Source organism: Watersipora subatra, chromosome 8, assembly GCF_963576615.1.
Source record: "Watersipora subatra chromosome 8, tzWatSuba1.1, whole genome shotgun sequence".
Taxonomy (NCBI): Eukaryota; Metazoa; Bryozoa; class Gymnolaemata; order Cheilostomatida; family Watersiporidae; genus Watersipora; species Watersipora subatra.
Window position 1 is genome coordinate 40,599,455 of NC_088715.1, and position 22,790 is coordinate 40,622,244.

Consider the following 22,790-nt stretch of genomic DNA (forward strand, 5'->3'; position numbering starts at 1 on the left):
TATTATAGCAAAAGTTCTACAAATCCACAGGGTGGCTAGTTTAGCGAAGATGGTTGTGTGTTGGTATTGTAATCTTAATGTCGTGAGTGTGAAACCCAAAACCTGGAAATTTTTTATCAAACACTCAAATCCCAACTGCATCGTTTCTTCAGTGTGACAGTATCAAGCAAGTTTTTATGATCAGAGTTTCTAGAACTACATAGATTATTGCTTGAAAACCAAAAGCCTTGAAAAGATATAAATAGAAACCGGCTACTATGAGTAGAGCATTTATATTATATCCTTAGCCTCAAATTGTAACGAAAACACGGAGTTATTAAACCTCAGATGGAATAGCGGAGCTGCAGGTGATAAGTGTGTAGAAATATTTATTGCAATAAGCGTTTCAATGGATGTACAAATGGGATGCATACAGAGCCAATATATTAGGATATGTCTCACCATTGCTATCTCTATCTCATCGTACCCCTTGGACTTGGCCATTCCAACTAACTTGTTCTCCAGGCCAGAAACTGGTTGAGGAGAAGCAAATTTCTACAACACAAAGTTGGTTTCTGTTCCACAGATGTATGTTCAATCCCTTGAACTTTAACTACCAATCTTTATACATTTCCAAGCTAAATATTGGAGAAGCTGTAACGAAGACTTTAAAACAATTATAGAACATTCTAGAAGACGAACTAGACTAGTTCTCTATGGTAGGAATACTGCTCTAACAGAACCAAAAGAACACAAATCCAACTGTTTGATTGCCGAAGTGCCTCTCCGGAACCTATGACGACCTGATGATGGAAGGTCGTTGCAAGGTGATATAATATGTCTTGAGATTTCATAAATATTAAAATGCTGATTGGTGATTTAAATAGTTTATCTATTGTTTGCTGCAAGACTTGGTTTTGAAATTTTAAAACCTGTCTTCCTCACAAAGAAACTTTCATAAAATAACCTATCTATATGTTACGACTCATGATGAGACATCGTGAATGTATGTATAATGTGACTGTATGTATAATGTCATACAGTTAAAGATATGGGAGCTCACCTGTACTTGTATTGCTGATCTGAAATACTACTACTTGTGGGTATTTTGACACACAAAATAAAATTATGTGCTTGAGGAACTCTATTTGCAGCAGCACTGAACAGTAAAACAGGTGAAACAATTTGAAAGCTCTATCCTTTACAAAGGATCCACAGCTAATTTATAACAACGAGTGTTGTACGTGAATGTAATGTAGGTAAACACAAAAGCTTGTCAAAAATAGATGCTCATATAATCAAATGTTGTGTTGGAAAATTGATGAGGCGGAGCTGACATCTCAATACAGCTAGTATTTTTACTAAAATCAGTTTTCCTGAGACGTTTCAACACTAATTTACTTTTAGTAATATCAACACCCACCGCCAAATTTGCTTAATTAATAGAATTCTAAAAAATTCAAATACTTTAATGTTTCCAAATGAAATAAAAGGTTGTCTGGAGCAAAAGCATCGTCACATCGAAACACAAAACTAAAAAGAAGACTCCATTGCCAGCAATTGAATCTTCTCAATTTCATGTCAAGATGCTTCAAGTAAAGATTTTATGTAAAGTACATGTAAGGATGCACATCTGAATCATGACATGTCAAGATGCACATCTGAATCATGACATGTCAAGATGCACACCTGAATCATGACATGTCAAGATGCACATCTGAATCATGACATGTCAAGATGCGCATATGTGTCATGACATGTCGGGATGAACATCTGAATCATGACATGTCAAGATGCACATCTGAATCATGTAATGTCGGGATGAACATCTGAATCATGACATGTTAAGATGCACATCTGAATCATGACATGTCAAGATGCACATCTGAATCATGACATGTCAAGATGCACATCTGAGTCATGACATGTCGGAATGAACATCTGAATCATGACATGTCAAGATGCACATCTGAATCATGACATGTCAAGATGCACACCTGAATCATGACATGTCAAGATGCACATCTGAATCATGACATGTCAAGATGCACATCTGAGTCATGACATGTCGGGATGAACATCTGAACCATGACATGTCAAGATGCACATCTGAATCATGTAATGTCGGGATGAACATCTGAATCATGACATGTTAAGATGCACATCTGAATCATGACATGTCAAGATGCACATCCGAATCATAACATGTCACAACCCTCATCACATCAGCTCACCAACCTCGAGTTCTGTGATATCGGATGTGTCATCATCCAATGTTATGGTTGATATATCTGTTGTGGGACTGCTTTTAGACCTTGTTATCCTGTCATAGTTAGTAGAGCGTGGGTAGGAGGGGCTACTAGAGGATGGGGTGGAAACATAGCTCGGCCCACTCTGACTTGATCCCTTCCTTGAGGCCCCTGACTACGATTTAGTAAAATCGCAAATAGAAACAGCTATTAAAGAAGATAAAACATTTCCAAATCTAGCCTTCTGTTAATTGTCTGGGTAGTGTACTGAATTTTATGGAGAATCTGACAACTAATACCTCACAAGACTAGTGAAGTTTTAGCTTGCATACCATTTACATGGCATAAACTTATGGTTACATCATCTCTTTACTTGAAGTACATATATATATATATATATATATATATATATATTAGTTATTATGTTACTATTATTTATAAGTTATTATGTACCAAATGTTCATAGCTTGAATTTTATCTATAAATTTCAGTGTTTGTCATTTGTCTGTTGGTCATTTGTGTGTCCAGTTCTGGCAACAAAGTTTTCCTCCAGACCTGCAGGCAAACATTCCATCCACTAGGCCAAGCCGCTACATTGGTATACAATGGAATAATTGTGGTCATATTTATTACTGGCACGATTGAAAATCATGAATGCGAGAGAGATCATAATGTATAATGTCAAACGTAATGATTACAAGCAAGCTTCACGGCTCTTATTATAGTAAAAATTTAGACAAGCTTATGTTGCTAGCTTAAGTTACTCAAATTAGCCAATTTGTCATTGGCTAATTATTTAAATTAGCCGATGATAACGAAATTGCCTGCCATATAAGATGTTTTTGTCAGATAAAAATTTATCTCAGTACTTTTCATTATGGCAAATTACACTATCGAATTTTGTTCATCATTTAGTTTCGTTTAAAGGTTGACTTGCAACCAAATTCACATTACAGTTATTTGGTATCAAAAGGTTCAACATGTCTTACTCTGCTGTGTTGTAGGTGCAAAATATGTGGAAATGTGAGTACAAGCTCTTGAAAGCTAAAAAAGGAACAGTTAATCACAGCCATCACAAAAACGCTGTAGTTTGGAATCTCTTTATTTGGCTGACATACTCCAACAATTTGATTATTGTTTTGACAAGTGATGTTATCACATGAAACTAAAGGCCAATAAAAGGCTCGATATAACACGTCTCATAGCACTAATTTATAACAAACACTTCGAGTTCTACCGGAAAGCCGTATCAAATATAAATGCTCGCTACTTCACAGTATCGTTATAGCCTGGTCTAATCATCTACATGTAGTCATAATCTGATCATGAGACCCATACTTTCTGCCAAATCGCGCGAACAGTTTCTGCAGCATTTTTCGACTATCGCAGGTGACCAACAGGCTCCTCATGTTCATCAGAGATGAAATGCACTCCTTTGAGCTAAGGTTAAAAAGTTAAACAAATTTTTACGGTAGGTTTTGCACATAACAGTGCTCAAATAACAGTTTTACAATTATGACGAAAAAGACGTGTAAGGACAATAGACATGGTTTTATTGAACACGCGAAGTATATATGTGAAAATATTTCGACGAATGAGGTTGCATGAAAGCGTAAACAGAAGCCATCGTGTTCAACTACGTCCTATTTGGGCCGTTTTGGAAATAGATTCCAATCTATGGTGTTTCCGTGATGGCTGCGATTAACTATTCATTTTTGAGCTTTAAAGAACTTGTAATCACATTTCCACATATTTTGTACCTTCCACACACCAGATTAAGACATGGTGAATCTGTTGATATCAAATAACCGTAATGTGAATTTTGTTGCAAGTCAACCTTTAATTAAGATTCAAGCTATGGGATGAACACTCATCTACGTTTTAAAAGTTGTTTCTCTTGTTTAGAGTAGGCAACTCCCAATTAGATATGCGCGTTACTGAATAAAACAAAGAATGAGCGTGCAATGTATAGCATCAAATGCACATGTACATGTGGACATATTTATAGCTAATCAATGTTATACTGAGCTTAAACATACAAATACATTTCAACCTCTAAAGCTCTTGTACAATGATATACGTAAATATATGATATATATTAGGCCCTATATATATATATTCATAAATAATTGATACACATTTACATAAATTGCTTGCTGAGATGTAACTTTTCTTTCTCAATTCTGGTAAGGAAATATCTAGTGCAAATTGACTTGATATTGTAAATCAAAATTTATTTTCAACATTGCATCAACTCCATAGTCATTCGTATAACGAGGCAAAGCCTAATAAAAATAAAATATGTGAGAACATGTCAGCATCATAATAAACGTAGCAAGGAAACTTACTATAGCTTGCTGAGCTCTGACACATAGCACCGAGTCATCATCATTATCACTCCACTCGACTTTGTCAACGGGGGCTGTCAGGTCAACATAAGCTGCACCTGAGGGACACACAGTACGATAACTAACTCTAGCAACTCTGAGGCTAATCAATGGCTAATCGACATAGAAGGTGACAGCGAAAATCAAAATCAAGTTACTGTGTGAAATGAAATAATGCAAAGAAACTCTGAACTGAACCCAAAGTTAGTCTTTTTGCAGTCTTTTTTCCCTCCAACGGTGAAGGACAAATGAATTCAACTGTTATAGTAAAGATTATGAGATGCTTGACTAAAGATAAGGGTTTGTGTTTAGCAAAAGAATGTGTAAGAAAATGGATGAGGATGTTGACTGGTACTAATAATCACTTTTTATAGACATGAAACAGCAGAGAAGCCAACATACTGAAAACTCCCAACCGAGCAACTTGGAATCGGACCGGCAATTTTTGTAAAAAAAATTAAACGATAAAAGCCTTCTCGCGAGGAAATAATTAGAGTGTAGTCATTTGTTGTTTGTGATTAAATGAAATTCTGATAATTGGAGTCATATCTGATTGGTTATCATAGCAAAATAATTGCCTAAAAGTTGAACAAAAGTCATCTGAATTTTAACAGATAAGTTGGTTGGCCAATTGCTGATCGACCAGTGATGAAAAATTAAAATCAATTTCACTGGTAAATCAAAAACTATCTAAACTAATTGAACAATCCAGCTTTTTCCAAAATTTGCTTCATTATAGTTGCCCTGACGGCAGGCAGCTTCACACTGTTAACTGATTGACATCAGATTTGCTTACAAATGAAAACATAGAGTAAATACGTTGTACAACAATATAGTACACTTCATTGTTACTATGTGACTTTAGAGTGTTCTCTGCACTGCTGGGGGGGCCTTTAATTCATTACGTATAGTAATGTCAGTCTCGTCTCCAAGACATGAATGTGAAGCGCAGAGCCTATTGATATAAAAGTACCCTAGCAACAAGCTGCTTGATGACAGTGATAAAAATAGAATCCTTACAACAAGAGAGCTCCAACAGAGACCCATTTAAAGCTTGGTTCCTATAGGTGTTGTTAACAAGTAAATATGATATGGTTGATGAAGAATGGTCGATGAAGTCAACAATTTTTGTCCGTTTCATGTCTTTACGGTGTGATCTTGCCTTAAACTGACAATGCAATAAACCAACCTGGTTAAACTTGTATCAAATCTAGCCAGAACATTGAGGTCAATATATCGCAGCGAGTACAGTAAAACTAGCGAACAGGGTAAAACCAAACAGACAGACCAAGAATACAGTTTTACCCATGAAGGACTGCACTACACACAATATTATTATTTACACATAATTCTTCACACATTGTATATGATTAGAGCCTGGTTTTTTGTGCGTGCTAATCAAATGCTAAACTGACCGAAATGCCCTGGGACTCGCATGTGAAATTACTAAAAGTAAATGTTTATCTCTGATGTGCTCTTTAGCATAGAATAAAGTGATTTTCCCAAATGATAATTGCAGTCTCAATGGCCATTAACCAAAAAACTGTTCCAGTTAATAATTTTAGATTTGAATTACATGTATCTAAAAAATTTATCATTGCTTGAGAAGGAACCAAACAAAGTAATATAAGTAATACACTAATACTGCACATGACTTACAACCATTTTATGATGCACTAATACTGCACATGACTTACACCCATTTTATGATGCACTAATCTTGCATATGATTTACACCCATTTTATGATGCACTAATAATGCCCATGACTTACAACCATTTTATGATGCACTAATATTGCACATGACTTACACCCATTTTATGAAGCACTAATATTGCACATGACTTACACCCATTTTAGGATGCACTAATATTGCACATGATTTACAGCCATTTTATAATGCACTAATATTGCATATGACTTACAACCATTTTATGATGCCCTAATATTGCACATGACTTACAACCCTTTTTTCATGCACTAATATTGCACATGATTTACACCCATTTTATGGTGCACTAATATTGCACATGACTTCCACCCATTTTATGATGCACTAATATTGCACATGACTTACAACCATTTTATGATGCACTAATATTGCACATGATTTACAGCCATTTTATAATGTACTAATATTGCATATGACTTACAACCATTTTATGATGTACTAATATTGTACATGACTTACAACCCTTTTATGATGCACTCATATTGCACATGATTTATAACCATTTTATGATGCACTAATATTGCATATGATTTACACCCATTTTTATGATGCACTAATATTGCACATGATTTACAACCATTTTATGATGCACTAATCTATATATATATATTTCTCAAAGTATGTCCGTGTGTCGTATGTTTGTCTGCATTCTGGCTATAGCTATTATTAGAATAGCCTAGCTGGGCAACAATGCTGACGCAATGTCATTGCCTACCAGCATTTGAAGCTTACTAACTAGGTTAGTGGAATTTTCCATTGGCAATGTGCCAGGCCACTTGGCAATGGCCTGCCACTTGCTGGAGAGTTGCCTGCCAGCAAATGGTAAGCGAATCTCATCACTTCTCATTGTTTATAAGCTGATTTTTAACACCCGGGCAATGCCGAGAGGCACAGCTAGTATTGTACAAAACTTACAGCCATTTTATGATGCACTAATATTAAAATGTGAAGTTGTTGAAAAGAACCGCAATGAAAGTTATTTTCATAACGACAGAGGGATACGATAACGACTAACATTGTACAAACTATGAAGCTATCTTTTCCGGCTCTAAAACATAATATTTTTTTCAGATTATTCCAGTAGTTGAAGGAATATAAACAAACGATAACAATTGTAATGCTTTTCATATGGCTACTCAATAAGTTAAATCAAGGAGCGGTTTCTATATGGTTCTTTATACAAGTATGTTTCCATGAGTTGTAGTCTCACTCGAATATAACTACCTACTTATTTTTAGACTGACAAATACGCAAATGTTTTTTGGAGTGACCATGCACATGCAGCCTGTGTACATGCAACCTGTGTACATGCAGCCTCTGTACATGCAGTCTGTGTACCCAAACAAACAACCAGGGATGAGTCAATGCCTTACCTGATCTTTTACTTGTATGGGGAAGAGCAGTGATTGGCTCTACTTTCACATGAGAATTAGTCGACTTGAAATTTGAGGCAGATGGCCCAGTCAGCGAAGCACTTTCTAGAATGCCATAACAGAGCTGGCATCAATCAATTCAACGATTGACAGATGTATAATTTGAGAAAGAAGTAAAAGATACAGCAGATATCCCTTTCCTTGAGAGGAGCTTATTTGTTACTCCATTACCGCTGATGTTGCGCCCGTGACATACCTAAACGTGTTCTCTGATAATTCAACCCTACGACCTGTTAGTTTCAAAGGGAGCAGTTTATAAAAGAACTAATCCTTCATTTGTGAGCAAAGCAAAAGAACTGTACTTATCAAACAATATAATAGGGATGTTAACCTGCAAACTAACAAACATGGCGAAGACAGAAGAAACATTTATTTCCGGTGAACTAACGGCGTAAACAATAAAAACACATCTACTCTTCTGACATCAAACCGCGTTCACTGCCAAATTTTTTGATCGCTCTAACGGAATTAATTTATGCTTAAAAATCTTTTGCTGATATACACTTGGTATTTTTGCTGTTTTTGTCATAGAGCTTTAAGCTAAAGTTTTTTGGAACTAGCAGAAAGTAGTGCATAGGAAATCAAAGCATTTGACAAACAAAAACCACGTTTAATATTTTTTTTAGTTCAGTGAAACCGACTGCAACAAAAAACACTATCAGTTTTTCAGTTTGACTAAAACGCAGACCACCATTCTCCATTTTTCTTTTTTCATCCATCCTAAACCGAAAGATGAAGAATTTAGAAATCGCGATATTCTACTGTGAATCCAGAGTGAAATAAACTAACTGGTCCATTTTTTTGCAAAATGATAGCCTAAGATCCAAAATTTACTGTGGCAAAATATAAGGTTGATCTGATAAGGCCGTGATCCATAATCAATGCTTATGCAGTCACATATTCGCGCTGCTATAAAGGATTTTGGGCAGAATGAACGATATACATCCGTTATTAAGGCTTTCTGTAGCCAAAAAATTTAATAAATAAACCAAAATAGTTTGTAGTTTCCATATGTCGTAAGTGAGTCACATGAGATGGAAATACAATTTCATTCAGAGGTCTATGATAATTTCATAACACATAAGGACAAACCTTCTGAATCCGAGTTTAGAGCCTCTAAGTCTATGATCTCTTGCTCCCCCTGTACAACACACAAGCATAGACATTCATACTCTACAACAAATATAGTCTCAAAGCATGGTAGTTACTGGTAGCATTAGTCTAACATGCTAAATCAACTAGGGGCATACGTCTGGGAATGTTTGGCTAATTCTTTATCTTCTATCTTATCACATATATTTTATAGATAAAACTGTCATAAAAGGCATAGAATGCAGCAGAAGTAAAAATATCCAACAACACACTACAGGCAGGATTATCAATAATAGCTCTTGTTACTGTCTACAGGTTCGTGTGAAAGAATTTATTTTGATTTACTACAAACTGTGATCATCGACATATTAACTAAACAATTGGGTTTATCTGAAGCAAGGTCTTGCTTCTGCACTCAATCACACAAATACGCTCCAAAATGATGGATAAACAAAAAAACCTGCAGCGTAAGACATCATTAAATACATGAAGACCTGCTGATCTGTACCAAAGTAAGAATACTCCCAAAAGCACCTGCTTCCCATGACAAGGAATACTGACAAGTATGCGCATGCCTGTAGCCCATGCAAAAGGTGAGAATACTCACGGAAGCACCTGCAGCCCATGACAAAACTAGCTTTTTCATGACATCAGAGTAGTGAGCCACTTCTTCATTCTCAAGTTTGATACCTCCCTGGTAAAAGCAGTTTTACAGAACTATCAGCGGGTCATAGCAGCACATATGTAAGTGAGATAGTAAAATTGGTAGAATGGTTACCTGTACATCTATATATATATAAATGTAAAAGTCTGTCCTTCAGTATGTCCAGCTATAGCTAATATTAGAATAACTGTAGCTGGACAACGCTGACGCAACGGTCATGGCGTACCGGCATTACAAGCCTAGCGCGTATCAGCAAGCTTACTGGAATTTTCCATTGGCGATGTGCCAGGCTAATAGCAAATGGTAGGCAACTCTCATCGCTTCTCATTGTTTATAAGCTGATTTGTAATACTCTTTTCCATTGACAATGTGCCAGGCTAATAGCAAGTGGTAGGCAACTCTCATCACTTATTATTGTTTATAAGCTGATTTTTAATACCCGGGAGGCACAGCTAGTCATTTCAAGTTTGAAGGTTAGAGTTGTTTATAAAAATTTTAAAACCTTTGCAGCTGTTTTATTTTTTCTCCTAGGTTATTTGAAGTGCACGAAGCACATCTCTCATATGAAATTTGAAAGTTTGAATGGTAACTGTTATAATATGTTAAATGCAAATAAATTTACGGTGCTAAGCCTTTTTTATTACCCCGGCGACGCAGGCCATTCAGCTAGTCTATATATATACATGTGTATATATATATATATATATATATATATATCAATCTCAGAGTCTGTATGTGTGTATAACGACTAAAATTTAGGAATGGAAAATCTGCATCGCAGTCGATTCGGACTCGGAACCTTTGACTTTACAGACAGATACGCTCAACCACTATAGTAGGCTGACCTTGCGATTATCCTAGATAATTACGCACATACTTATGTAGCGCTTGCAAAAATATCCATTGTTATTACTAGTACCCCTACTATGTTAAGTTTAGTTCACACCAGCCGATGTCAGGCCGATTCTCTGCCCAAATTTCGTTCCCACTGACTGAAAATCACATTTCGTGAACAGAGCCAATGAGCCCGAGACCGATTTTGTCTGGAAAGAAATTTTACCGGGCAGTGCCTGATCGATGGCCAATTTTTAATTTGAGTAGCCAATCAAATCACTTTCACAGCGGGTCACTCATTGTCATTTAAAGAGAACACCATATTTGTCCTCACATTCGTGCATGTTTTTTGTCATAGCTTCAACCGCAAGTAATAATTCCATTGATAACACCCCTGAAGATTGACAACGCCCCTATCAATGGAATTATTACAGCGATGTCATGATAATTGAAGCAGATGCTTCAATTATTATGTGAAATGCTATAATAGTTGAAGCATATTATGTTAGCAAAAGATCGCCCTCCCTATATTTATCCACCATTATTGATGAGTTGAGATGATGTTAGCAAAAGATCGTCCTCCCTATAGTTACGCATCGCTAGTGATGAGCTAGGCAGTGCAAAATAATTAGAAAATTTGATAAAAACTTCCACAAAAAACAGTAGGAAACAGGCAACAAAATGCAGAACATGACTCACTAAAAATACATCAACTAAAGTCATCTGACCCTGCAAATAAAATCACACTCTTTTGGTTCAAACTCGGCTCAATGTGGATAACAAAAATCTGATAAAATCCCACAAAATAGTTCAAAGATCGGCCACAACTCAGTTTGCAAATCGGCTGATGTGAATGCAGCATTAGCTTACTAGCGCAAGGTGACAATTATAAGCAAGCTGGCTTGCTTCAGAGCAGGCCAGACTAGCCTTAGCTACGGTTCAGACACGGCTCTTATTATAGTAAAGATTTAGAACAGCTTACGGTAAGTTACTCAAATTCATTGGGTAAAGAAACTTACTCAATAACAACTACGTTGCTGGTCTACGTTGTCTATAAACTGTTTTAAATTTTATTTAATGAATGTGTAGCATATACCCGTGCAATGCCAGACATTCACCTAGAGTAAATTTATAAACTGATATCTTGTGAGGTTCAACCCTGTCATATTAGGCTAATATTAAAATCATTTGTTAGAACTAGCACTCTGTGTGGTCTAGCGTGTGCTTAGGTTTAGGTCTAGCTACCTCTTATTGCCAAATCATTTTTTATTATAATGACAGCTGTCATTACTATGACACATTTCATCACTATGATATCTGCCGTTATGACACCTGTCATTATGACACCTGTCATCGTGACACTTTTCGCTACTATGCCACCTTTCATTGCTATGGCACATGTCATTGCTATGGCACATGTCATTGCTATGGCACATGTCATTGCTATGGCACATGTCATTACTGCGCGAATTATCATACTGCAACCTTCTAATGTACCATTTAACTAATAACATTCACTAGCATTGACAGCTGCACTTAAATCGTCATCTGTACCTGCTACATCCAAGCCAGCTTTTATTACCAGGCCCATGTACAGTGTACCTGCATCAAAATATCCACTACTTCTTAGTAATCATAAATCTAAAGCACTAACCAATAAATGTCATCCTCTAACTGTACTTACCTTATCTGACATATCTTTTAGACTGTGGTTCAACTTGTTGCTAGTCTCGTCAGAGTAGGAGCGAGAACTAGAGCCAACGGCAGAGAGATCATTCTTAGGCTGATTGCTAGCTATAAGATCTTCAATGGCTGACAAGGCCAAAGCGACAGACAGCGTTTCTCCTGCGTAAAGTAAAAGCTCATTCACGCTATGCCTATGTGACTAAATCAGGAGGCAGGATACTATTCATGCCAATAAAACTGTAAAAAAACTGCAATCTTCTTCCACAACAAAAATGGGTAAGTAAACTTTATAAACTGATGATACCAAAGGATGAAATATTCTGAAAAAGCTACATGTCTTGTTCGAAGTGTTTGAAATGATGACTATGCATACCCTCCACCTGATGTTCCCTCTTATCACGGTAGCATAATTGTCTTCGAGTTAAAACATAAAACAAACAAATGAAATGATGGTAATAATAAAAAATTGAATAACTAAAAGAAATTGCTACAAAATGATCAGAACTCGGTCAGAAAATGGCTACACACAAATTTTGTTCAGAAATTCTATCAATACAAATGTCCTAGATTGTAACCCATGTCAGCAAAAGCAGAAAACACATTTTTTTCTTGAGCAGCATCATCTTTCCCTATTTATCATGAAAATGTCACATAAATACACTTAAACTTGCACTTTGACTGGTTAATTTAGGATAAAACATTAAAAAACAGAGCAGTCCTCTTTTTGTGAAGTTGTTACAAAAGAAACTTTCCTCACTGAAGAAAACATGTTATGTGGTCTGAGCAAAGAAAACCAGCTGTCTTGGCTTGTTGTTAGCTCGAAAAGCTGCTTTAGCCAAATTTCCAAGATTTAAACAAGCAATTTTTATACTTCACACTGCTCTAGAACAGTTTAAATATACTTTATATAATATATATATAGATACTAGGTGGATGCCCGACGTTACCCAGTAAAATATAAAAGTCTTTGGACAGAAACTTTATTTGTATTTAACACATAACAACACTTGCCATTCTAACTTTCAAACTTCATATCATGAGAAAAGTGTTTTGTGTAGGTTTTCAAACTTTGTCAAACGACTGTAACTTTCAAACTTCATATCATGAAGAAAATGTTTTGTGCAGACCAAAAAAATTTAAAAAAGCCCAACATCTTACCCCTGAATGTAACATGGTGTGGTTAGAGATAAATCTATGATCATTACCATAGACCGAGTTCACATGAACAGAAATTTAAACAATTTGTTTAAATGAATTGAGGAATGAATTTAAACAATGAAAACCTTATTAATATGAATAAAAAGGAATAAAAATATCTTTCGTCAAATAAAGGCTATTTGGAAAGAGGATTTTCGGTCAGCATTGTTTGAATGTGATACAAACTAACTCTAGTCAATTGTTCTACTATTAAAATAGATTTCAAGAACATGACAAGTTAGCGATCACAATTGGAGAATAAAGTAGCCAAGGATGCATGAGTGAAGAAGAAAGAGTGAGAGCATGTGCAGGTCTACTGACAATATTTGAAGATTGGCTCAAGAACATTTAGGAGCAGACAACTCCGGATGAGCTGGGATACATGGCTTGAGATTTCTCCATCAGCAGCGCAGGAAACCCAGAACACGGTTGCCATTGAGAACTCACAACATTAATTGTAACTAATTTTAGTGCCAAATGAAGCGATTAGAAGTGTTTGAAGATAACTAATGCGACAGTCTACTAAGATGGATTTGAAAGATAGGTTTGCTAACCCTTGATGATTGCTTCCCCTGGGTCATCCTCCTTCTCACCATCCTTGAACTCTATGATGACCTTATACTCCTGCTCAAGGTTACACACTAGGGACCTGTCTGAGAGAAATCCATGTAGATCACCAGGGTAGTGGGCTGTACCTATATCCTCCGGATCACATAGGCATTTTATGTAAGTCTGAAATTTAGACATCAGCAAATGATACATGTCTAGATCCAGTTTGACACATCTCAGCAGGTCAGTAATGAGATACTTAGATTGCTTGGATAATGTATCCACTCAAAAATTACTCGCTAGATGCAGAGATAAATATTACTTGTACATTATTATAATAGTATATACAATATTATATATAATATTGTATATTATATATTACTATATAATTATATAGTACCTATCTATATATATATATATAAATCTTAGTCTGTCGTCGTTCGGTCTGTCCAGCTATAGGTATTGAAATCTAAGAATGAAAGATCTGCTTCATACTGGATTTGATCTCAGAACCTCTCATCCACCAGGCAAAAATCTAACCAATTGAGCTATGCTAGATACAATGGAATCATTAGGCGATATGAGTCATTACCTCGGTTAAAATACGCATAGCACTCTGCATTACACAACGTCACTAATGCTTGCTGTCACGGCTCTTATTAGTAAGTTTGGCAATACGGATAGTAGCTTACTCAAATTAGTCCTTGGCAGTGTGCCAGGCTAATGGCAAGCGGCAGACAACTACATTACCTGCCACTGTTTATAAGCTGTCTTTTAATACCCATGCAACGCCGGGCATTCGGTTAGTTATTATATATACCTCGGATGCTTTATTAATTTTCAATTTTATTTTTTCAATGCTCGTTCAATTCTCATGATAAGCTGCAGACAAAATGCTGTTAAAATGCGCTGTACAGGTGAAGACGTTCTGAGATCATCACTGATGTCTTTTCGCTTATGTCTCAAGGCGGATGTAGAAACCAATATATATGTTTTGTAAAGAACAGCCATTTTCAAAATGATCATAGCATTCAGTAGAAGCATGGGCATGAAATCCCTTGTGATGTTACTTTATATGCAAATATAACTGCTGAGCCTCACACTGTGATGTTTAGCTGTGTGAGATTCTGTGTGAGATTCCCCTTGGCTCACGTTAAATATGGACTCACACTATTGCCATACACTAGAGTAGACGCTCCTATAACGTAAACCTCTTATACACCCGTAACATAAACTCCAGTTAACGTAAAAAATTTATGTTAACGGTTGACTTGCAACAAAATTCACATTACAGTTATTTGGTATCAAAAGATTCACCATGTCTTACTCTGTTGTGTTGTAGGTGTCAAATACGTGGAAATGTGATTGCCAGCTCTTGAAAGCTGAAAAACGAAAAGCCGCCGTAGATTGGAATCTGTTTATTTATCTGACGTAGTCATTCCAGTTTGGTTATCGTCTTGTCACGTATGTTCTCACGTGAATTGGCCAATAAAAAGCTTAATGTAAAACTTATCATAGCACTAGTTTATGACAAACACTTCGGGTTTTACCGAAGACCCCGTATCAAATATAGATGCTCGCTACTTTACAGTTTTCTTTCGGCATTATTCAATCGTCAAGTCGTAATCTGATCACGTGACCCAATACTTCGCAAATAATTTTTGCAGCTCTTTTCGATTATCACAGATAACCAACAGGCTCGTCATGATTATCAGACAATGGTATGCACTCCTTCAAGCTAAGGTTAAAAAGTTTAACGATTTTTTACGGTAAGTTATAAGATATCAGTGCTAAAAGTGACAGCATTACAATGACGATAAAACAGACGCGTAAAAACAATAGACATGGTTTTATTGAATGCGTGAAGTATATTTGTGAAAACATTTCGACGAATGAGGTTGCATGAAAGTGTAAACAGAAACCATCCTGTAACAACTACGTCCAATTTGAGCCGTTTGGAAAGCGAATCCAAACGGCGGTCTCGTGTGGCTGCGATTAACTGTTCGTTTTTGAGCTTTTAAGAGCTTGTAATCACATTTCCATATATTTTGCACTTACAACACAACAGAGTAAGGCATGGTAAATTTTATGATACCAAATAACTGTAATGTGAATTTTGTTGCAAGTCAACCTTTAAAGTTTTTGCCTCATATTACATTATAATTCCATAGAGCGTAAATCGCAACTAGGTGCGAATTTTCGTGATCAATTAGCATAATGAAAATCATATGGCTAGTCTTTAAAATATCGTTTTCGTTCTTGTTGCTCTGAGGAGAGTAAACATACTTATAAGAGTATCTCTATACTATACATTAGTACCCTTTACTATAATAGTCTATATATCTCTATATATCGTTAAGTAAGAGCCGTGTTTGAAGCCAGGGTTGATGGTTGAGAAACTTGATGATGGTTGATGGTTGGGAACGTTGATGGTTCTGTATTGTGTGGCAGTACAGTACAACAATGACGGTTGATTAAAATGACAATTTTAATGAATCTTAATCAATTTTAATCAAATTTTACATACGTGCTATTTTAAACAAACCTTTGCCTCTTGGACTTTGTTACGATCTCCTGAGATATTAACCCAGCAGCCATCACCTTGAGATTTTGTTGGTCTTTCTATATTAAGCTGGACTGAAAATCTGATAGATATAGAATCTTTTCTTGCAAACAGTGCATTCACTGCTTTGTTAACATGAATAGATTCTAGTGTCAGCTGTGATGTGCTAGCCATTGGCAGTTGTTCGCTCTACAAATATGAGTGTCCGCCTTACCATGCTAACAACTGAAGCAGCCAAAATAGACAACCTAATAGATCAGCAAATACAAGTTTTTAAAATTTATTTGAAAATTTGAATTCATCCGAATCAAAAACAGAGCCGTGCATAAGGCATTTGAAAGAGTTAGAAATTTTAGGCAAATTTTAGCAGTCTGAGTTGGTTATGAAAACTTCCAGTAAAAATCTGAGCAGATTGGAAATACCACTGAATAAAAATGAGCATGAAAAACCCTAGTCATGTCGAGATTGTTCAAAATGCTTATTATGCTTATTAAAGAACAAATTGAGTCACTGTGCGTGATAGAGTAAAAAATTGCCAACAAAATAATTCAGCTTCTTATAAAACTATTATCGTGTTTTGTATATATTAGTTTAGTTAGAATTATTGTCCAAGTAGCATTTATTTTAGTCCAGGATACAAGAGAAACAATATGTCTGTTTTTTAGTAAGCCAAAACCAAGAATGCCGGATGTGAGTAATGAACAAGTATATGCAATCTATACAGGAAATACCTCACTGAGCATGTGTATGTCATCACCATGGTAACAAGTAAATATATAAGTTTGTAAACTAAAAACTGTTACATCTCCTTTTCCATGGAAATATTAAAGCAAACACAAAATCATTGGTAAGTACAATGGTATGAAATATGACGTGAACATGTAACAATGTCACTGGTTTGGACTTCTAAGTTGGTTAGAACATCAGATAGTCAGCGTATCGAGAGGGGAGTTTTCTATTCCGGGGAGGCAGAACACGTCTAGGGGTTTGGTCCGGGACACTGCTATCAGAGGCTGGCTCAGATAATGGTAACGAACGTGGAGATTCTGGCGGGTTGTTGGGAATGGGTACAGTGTCGTTTGAGGCTGATAGAGAACTATCTTAGGCTGTTTTTTTTTTGCCTGGGTACAAAGATTCTCAGCCTGTTCTGGGAAATGGTCAGCCAGGGTATAACTCTGATTCTGCGGCGCAGGAAGCTGTGATACCCTTATGTCTTTACGGTTACGTCTTACGGTACAACTACCTGTCGATAAATGGTAACTGCGATCCCCTGCTATGTCAATTATCCGTCCTGGTTTCCACTCACCTGACGCAGCTCTGAAATACACGGACTGTTCTGGTTCGAGGGGAGATTTCTCGCTACCTGCCCGTCTATCGTGATAATACTTATCAGAACTCTTCATACTACCCAACTTGTTTCTAACATGCTCCAAATCATAACTGTTGACTTTGTATCTCTCAGTAGATACTGGCATTGAATCTCTCAACAGCCTACCTTGAAGCAGCTCAGCCGGAGATGGTAGGCTATCACATACTGGTGTATTACGTATCGTTACCAGACCACCTAACCAATCAGTACCTTCATCTGCACACTTAGCCATCATTGATTTCACTGTACCAATAGTCCTCTCGGATTGACCATTACCTGATGGATGCAGAGGTGAACTTGCTTGATGAGATATTTTCAACTCAGTACAGAATCTCTTGAACTCATCACCAGAAAACTGAGGACCGTTGTCCGATACAATAACATCTGCCTGACCGAAATCAGCGAATATCTCTCTCAAGCACTTGATAACGACACCACTACTTGTACTCTTAGGCAAATGTTTCACTACAGGCCACTTTGACAAATAGTCAACTAACAGAAGATAATCACTTCCATTCAGATGAAACAAATCTACACCGATCATCTCAAATGGCGTGTTGGGAATAGGAAAAGGCAATGGCTCCTTCTTTTGACAGCCTTCCGATTTGAGGCACGCCTGACAAGACTGACATTTGTCCTCTATGCGACGCCTGAGGCCAGGCCAGAACACAGACTGCATAGCTTTCTGTAGAGTCTTCATGACTCCTTGATGAGCCATATGCAGCTGGTTCAACACATCATTCCTCAACTGTGTAGGAATGACCAATCTCTCACCATAGAACAACAATCCATCCAGTTCACAGAGATGATTACGCAGATTCCAGAAAGCCAGACCACGAGCACCACACGACTTTTTGTGTGTGGGCCAACCATTCCTTACATACTCTAGCACTACCTGCAACTCCTCATCCTGAGAAGTAGCGTTTTGATACTTGTCCATAACTCCATCACTACGAATTACAACAGAACACACAGATCTGAGAGGATCTACACCCAGGTCATCATAGCTGTTCGCGCCCTCTGGACATGATCGACTTAATGTGTCTGCCAGGACCATATATTGACCAGGCTTGTACAACAGCTCTATAGAATAGCCCAGCAGTTTTATCCGCATGGCAGCTAACCTTGGAGATAATTGATTGATATCCTTAGACATAAGACCAATCAGAGGGAGATGGTCAGTCTCAACAACCACTCGTTTCTGACCAAGGCAGTAATATTTGAATCTCTCACAAGCGAAGACCACTGCAAGCAACTCCTTCTCAATCTGACTATACCTTGATTGACATTCTGTCAGGGACTTAGCAGCAAAATCGATGGGTTTACCATCTTCTAGTACTACAGAGCCGATACTGTGCGATGATGCGTCAGTACTCAGGGTCACCTCGCCTCCTGAGTAATATGCCAGAGGAGGGGCATGTATAATCAGGCTCTTGAGCTTTTCAAATGCCTGAATGTGGGCCTCCTCCCAGATGAACTGCACATTCTTCTTACACAGATCTCGGAGAGGCTTAGCATGCTCACTCAGATTTGGAATGAACTTAGCAAGATAGTTAACAAAGCCAAGATACCTCTGAACACCTTGCTTATCAACCGGAGCAACCATATCCTTGATAGCCTCGACTTTTGAATGACTAGGTTTTATACCCTCAGCTGTTAACTCATGACCAAGATATGACACAGAGTCCTTACAAATCACAGTCTTATCAGGATTCAAAGTCAACCCAATCTCTCGACACCTCTGTAGGAATTGTCTCAGAAACCTGTCATGCAGCTCTTTCGATGGAGCGTAGATGACAACATCATCTACATAGACCTTCACGAATGGCATATCGGCGAAACTGTCAACCATTCTCTGGTGAAATATCTCTGTGGCGTTACAGATAGCCATACCAAGTCTTACAAATCTGAACTTCCCAAATGGAGTGAAAAAACTCAATAGCTTAGAGGACTGCTCATCAAGCGGAATCTGATAGAACGAAGATTTGACATCTGTAGTGGTGAAATATTTCGAGCCAGACATACTTGAAAATATCTCAGTGGTGGTCGGTATTGCACATTGAGCTCTTACTAGTTGTGTATTCAAGTACTGCGGATCTAACACTAGCCGTAACTCACCATTAGGTTTATTCACCAGTACCAGTGGTGATAGCCACTCTGTTGGTGATATACCCTTTACTATCACACCCTCACCTAGTAGTTTATCTAGTTCTCGTTTTAGTTGTTGTTTGAGTCAGTGGGGTACAACACAAGGAGGTGCAGCCCTTGGTTTAGCATCATGTTTGAGTTCTAAAGTAACTGGTTCACCCACCTTTCCTAGACCAGTGAAAACATCAGAGAACTCGCCACCTAGCACTTCATTCACTTGGTCAACAACTTTAACATTAGACAACAATCCTAAATCTTTGATAGCCGGCATGCCCAATAATGTTTGATTATCATCATCGGTGACATAAAATTTGACCAGTGCGGTTTTACCATCTTGTAGCTGCACATCTAGTTTTACTCTAACAACTACAGTGATCTCTTTGTTACCGTACCCAGTTAGCTTAGTATTGGTTCTAGTAACTTTCTTACCTCCTAGTTTAGTGAAGAGGGAAATGGCCATAGTACTAACTTGGGCACCAGTATCGACCTTTGTTCTCACTTCATGATCTAGAATGTTTACTGTCAGTAGCCACTTGTTCTCATGAAGGACACCATTAGTTCTGACATCAGCCATATCCAGTGTGTGCACGTTGAACGTCATGTCATCATCTGAGCTAACGTCACCATCACCCGCTTGTAGAAATGACACTCTCTGAGTTGTAGCATTACTCTTCTTCAGACCAGTACACTTTTTTTTTAAATGCCCTCATAAGTGACAACCGTTACATGTCTTATTAAAAGCAGGGCATCTACCTTTGACATGATCATAGCCACAGAATGAACAATCTGTGATCATGTGATTAGCTGCTGCATTATTTTGGCTTTGCGGTGTATAGTTTCTAGGCTTATATGGAAACGAGCCTACTGGTTGTACTGAACAAACACCATCTAGTTCAGCCTTTTGCTGCTTTATCTGCTCAAGCGTTATGTCTGCACGTAACTGTAGCTCACGACTCAACTCCTTATCCTTCATACCTGCCAAAAGTCGAGTGCGTAACATATCCTGTCGGTGTCTATCATCCCAATTGCTACATTTCACAGCCAGTTCATGCACGTTCCTTATGAATTCCTCATTACTCTCATCAGGAAGTTGAACTCGGGAACCCAGCAGCACTGCGTAATGCAAGTGATTATCACGAGGAGTGAAGTAATTATCCAAAGCTTCCACAGTTCTATCAAACAACGTACGATCTGCGTCCTCAGCTGCAATACCGGCATCTGGATTAGCCACACGGGGAGGGCGCATTCAGCTGACCATATATACTCTCCGCCTCCTCGCCCATACAGTACAGCAGCATGTCTACCTGACGCTGAGCATTCCTTTCATTCAGTCCAGAAGCACTGCGATATCTCAAAAATCTCCTCTTCCATTCCGGCCAGCTCTGCGGTGCAGAAAAATCCATCTCTTTCGGAGCAGACACCTTGAAGTCACCCATAATGTTGTTGAATAAGACACCAAACCAGACTAACACCAAAAGTCAGTCACAATTCAGCACAAACACGCTGAAAAACAACGGGCCTATTCAAACTCCAACAATCTCACTTCAAGTAGTATTCAGTCCAGCTATACATCCAACAAAGCAATGTTCATCGCCTACGACGCCATATCGTGTTTTGTATATATTAGTTTAGTTAGAATTATTGTTCAAGTAGCATTTATTTTAGTCCAGGATACAAGAGAAACAATACGTCTGTTTTTTAGTAAGCCAAAACCAAGAATGCCGGATGTGAGTAATGAACATGTATATGCAATCTATACAGGAAATACCTCACTGAGCATGTGTATGTCATCACCATGGTAACAAGTAAATATATAAGTTTGTAAACTAAAAACTGTTACAACTATGAGGGCTTTTTTAGACCTGGGAACACAAAGTACATACTATACAAACCAGAAATCGTTTTCTTGACTAATCACATCGTCTTTTTTCTACAATGTATTACCTAAAAAAAGTGAGCAAAATTTAATTTGTTTAATTAATCAAACAACATGGCCCCATTGTTACTTAACAATTGTTACTTTACAATTGTTAAGTAACATTGTTAGTTACAATAACATGGCATCATAAGATTTCTTTCTGCTGCAGAAATTTTGTATCTTTCCTACTGAGTTTGTAGGTTTTTATTTGGATATGTGTGATGATTGCGCGGATTTTATTCATTAATGTTAGAAAGATGATCAATACTTACTTAATACACGTAGAGAACATCAGGGATTAAATTGAATAGGCCCTATAACAAATCAGTAATACACAATGTTCATAGATGCTTATCATTGTATGATAAGCACACCAGCTATTTAACACACTTCCATATATGTTTAAAAAGTGGAGGTCAAACTTGGTGAAAGAGATGACGTAAGGGAAGTTGATGGGTTTTTACACGGAATTAGTCTAGTTAATGTAGTGGAGATAGTCAAGATCAAATTGATAGCGGATATTGCAAAATATTCAACAACAAACCTGACTGCAGTGTTTTTAATAGCGATATTTTCGTGTACGGTAGATTTTTGGGAATGTATAAGTAATTATAGCACGCATAGTTTTATTACTAAGCTGGTTTTCTGTGGGAGTTACAACTGTTAGAATCACATAATTTCGAAAACTCGTTGTAAAGTTTCCAAAATGACGTTGTAGCCCGCGGTCCAGCGCACATCGCAACGATGAAATTTACGGTTTATAGATAGTTAGGCGAAAGGTGATAGGGCGACAGACGCTTAAAAGCCACTTTAGAATGAAAAGGCGACAAATTTAAACGGAAAAGCGACACGGTGAAAAAATGCGACAACTACGAACTGAAAGATTAATCATGAACTTGCCAGTTATAATACATGTACTAGGTTTTCTATTTTTAACACTAAGCTTAAACTAACAAACCTACTTAACGTTTTTAGTTTGAAATTGTTGCT

The 22,790-nt window shown here is 37.3% G+C and overlaps 2 protein-coding genes across 2 annotated transcripts in view; both read right to left on the reverse strand.

The window, feature by feature from the left end:
* The window catches only part of LOC137401470 (NEDD4-binding protein 1-like), a 39,793-nt gene extending 17,332 nt beyond the window's left edge, over window positions 1–22,461 (reverse strand). Inside the window, exons 1-10 of the mRNA XM_068087824.1 lie at window positions 22,345–22,461; window positions 16,348–16,554; window positions 13,808–13,985; window positions 12,055–12,215; window positions 9,480–9,566; window positions 8,873–8,921; window positions 7,721–7,825; window positions 4,577–4,674; window positions 2,218–2,403; window positions 442–534 (exon numbers count right to left, since the gene is read on the reverse strand). Of these exons, the coding sequence (XP_067943925.1) occupies window positions 442–534; window positions 2,218–2,403; window positions 4,577–4,674; window positions 7,721–7,825; window positions 8,873–8,921; window positions 9,480–9,566; window positions 12,055–12,215; window positions 13,808–13,985; window positions 16,348–16,539 (1,149 nt within the window). The 5' untranslated portion in view covers window positions 16,540–16,554; window positions 22,345–22,461. The remainder of the gene's footprint in view (window positions 1–441; window positions 535–2,217; window positions 2,404–4,576; window positions 4,675–7,720; window positions 7,826–8,872; window positions 8,922–9,479; window positions 9,567–12,054; window positions 12,216–13,807; window positions 13,986–16,347; window positions 16,555–22,344) is intronic.
* LOC137402561 (uncharacterized) lies at window positions 17,289–18,419 on the reverse strand. The gene has a single exon (XM_068089064.1). The coding sequence runs from the start codon at window positions 18,411–18,413 to the stop codon at window positions 17,289–17,291; it is 1,125 nt and encodes a 374-aa protein (XP_067945165.1). The 5' UTR covers window positions 18,414–18,419.
* Window positions 22,462–22,790: the final 329 nt, after the last annotated feature.

Coding starts and splice junctions, on each gene's coding strand:
- LOC137402561 (XM_068089064.1), bottom strand. CDS start 18,413: ATGCAGTCTGTGTTCTGGCCTGGCCTCAGGCGTCGCATAGAGGACAAA.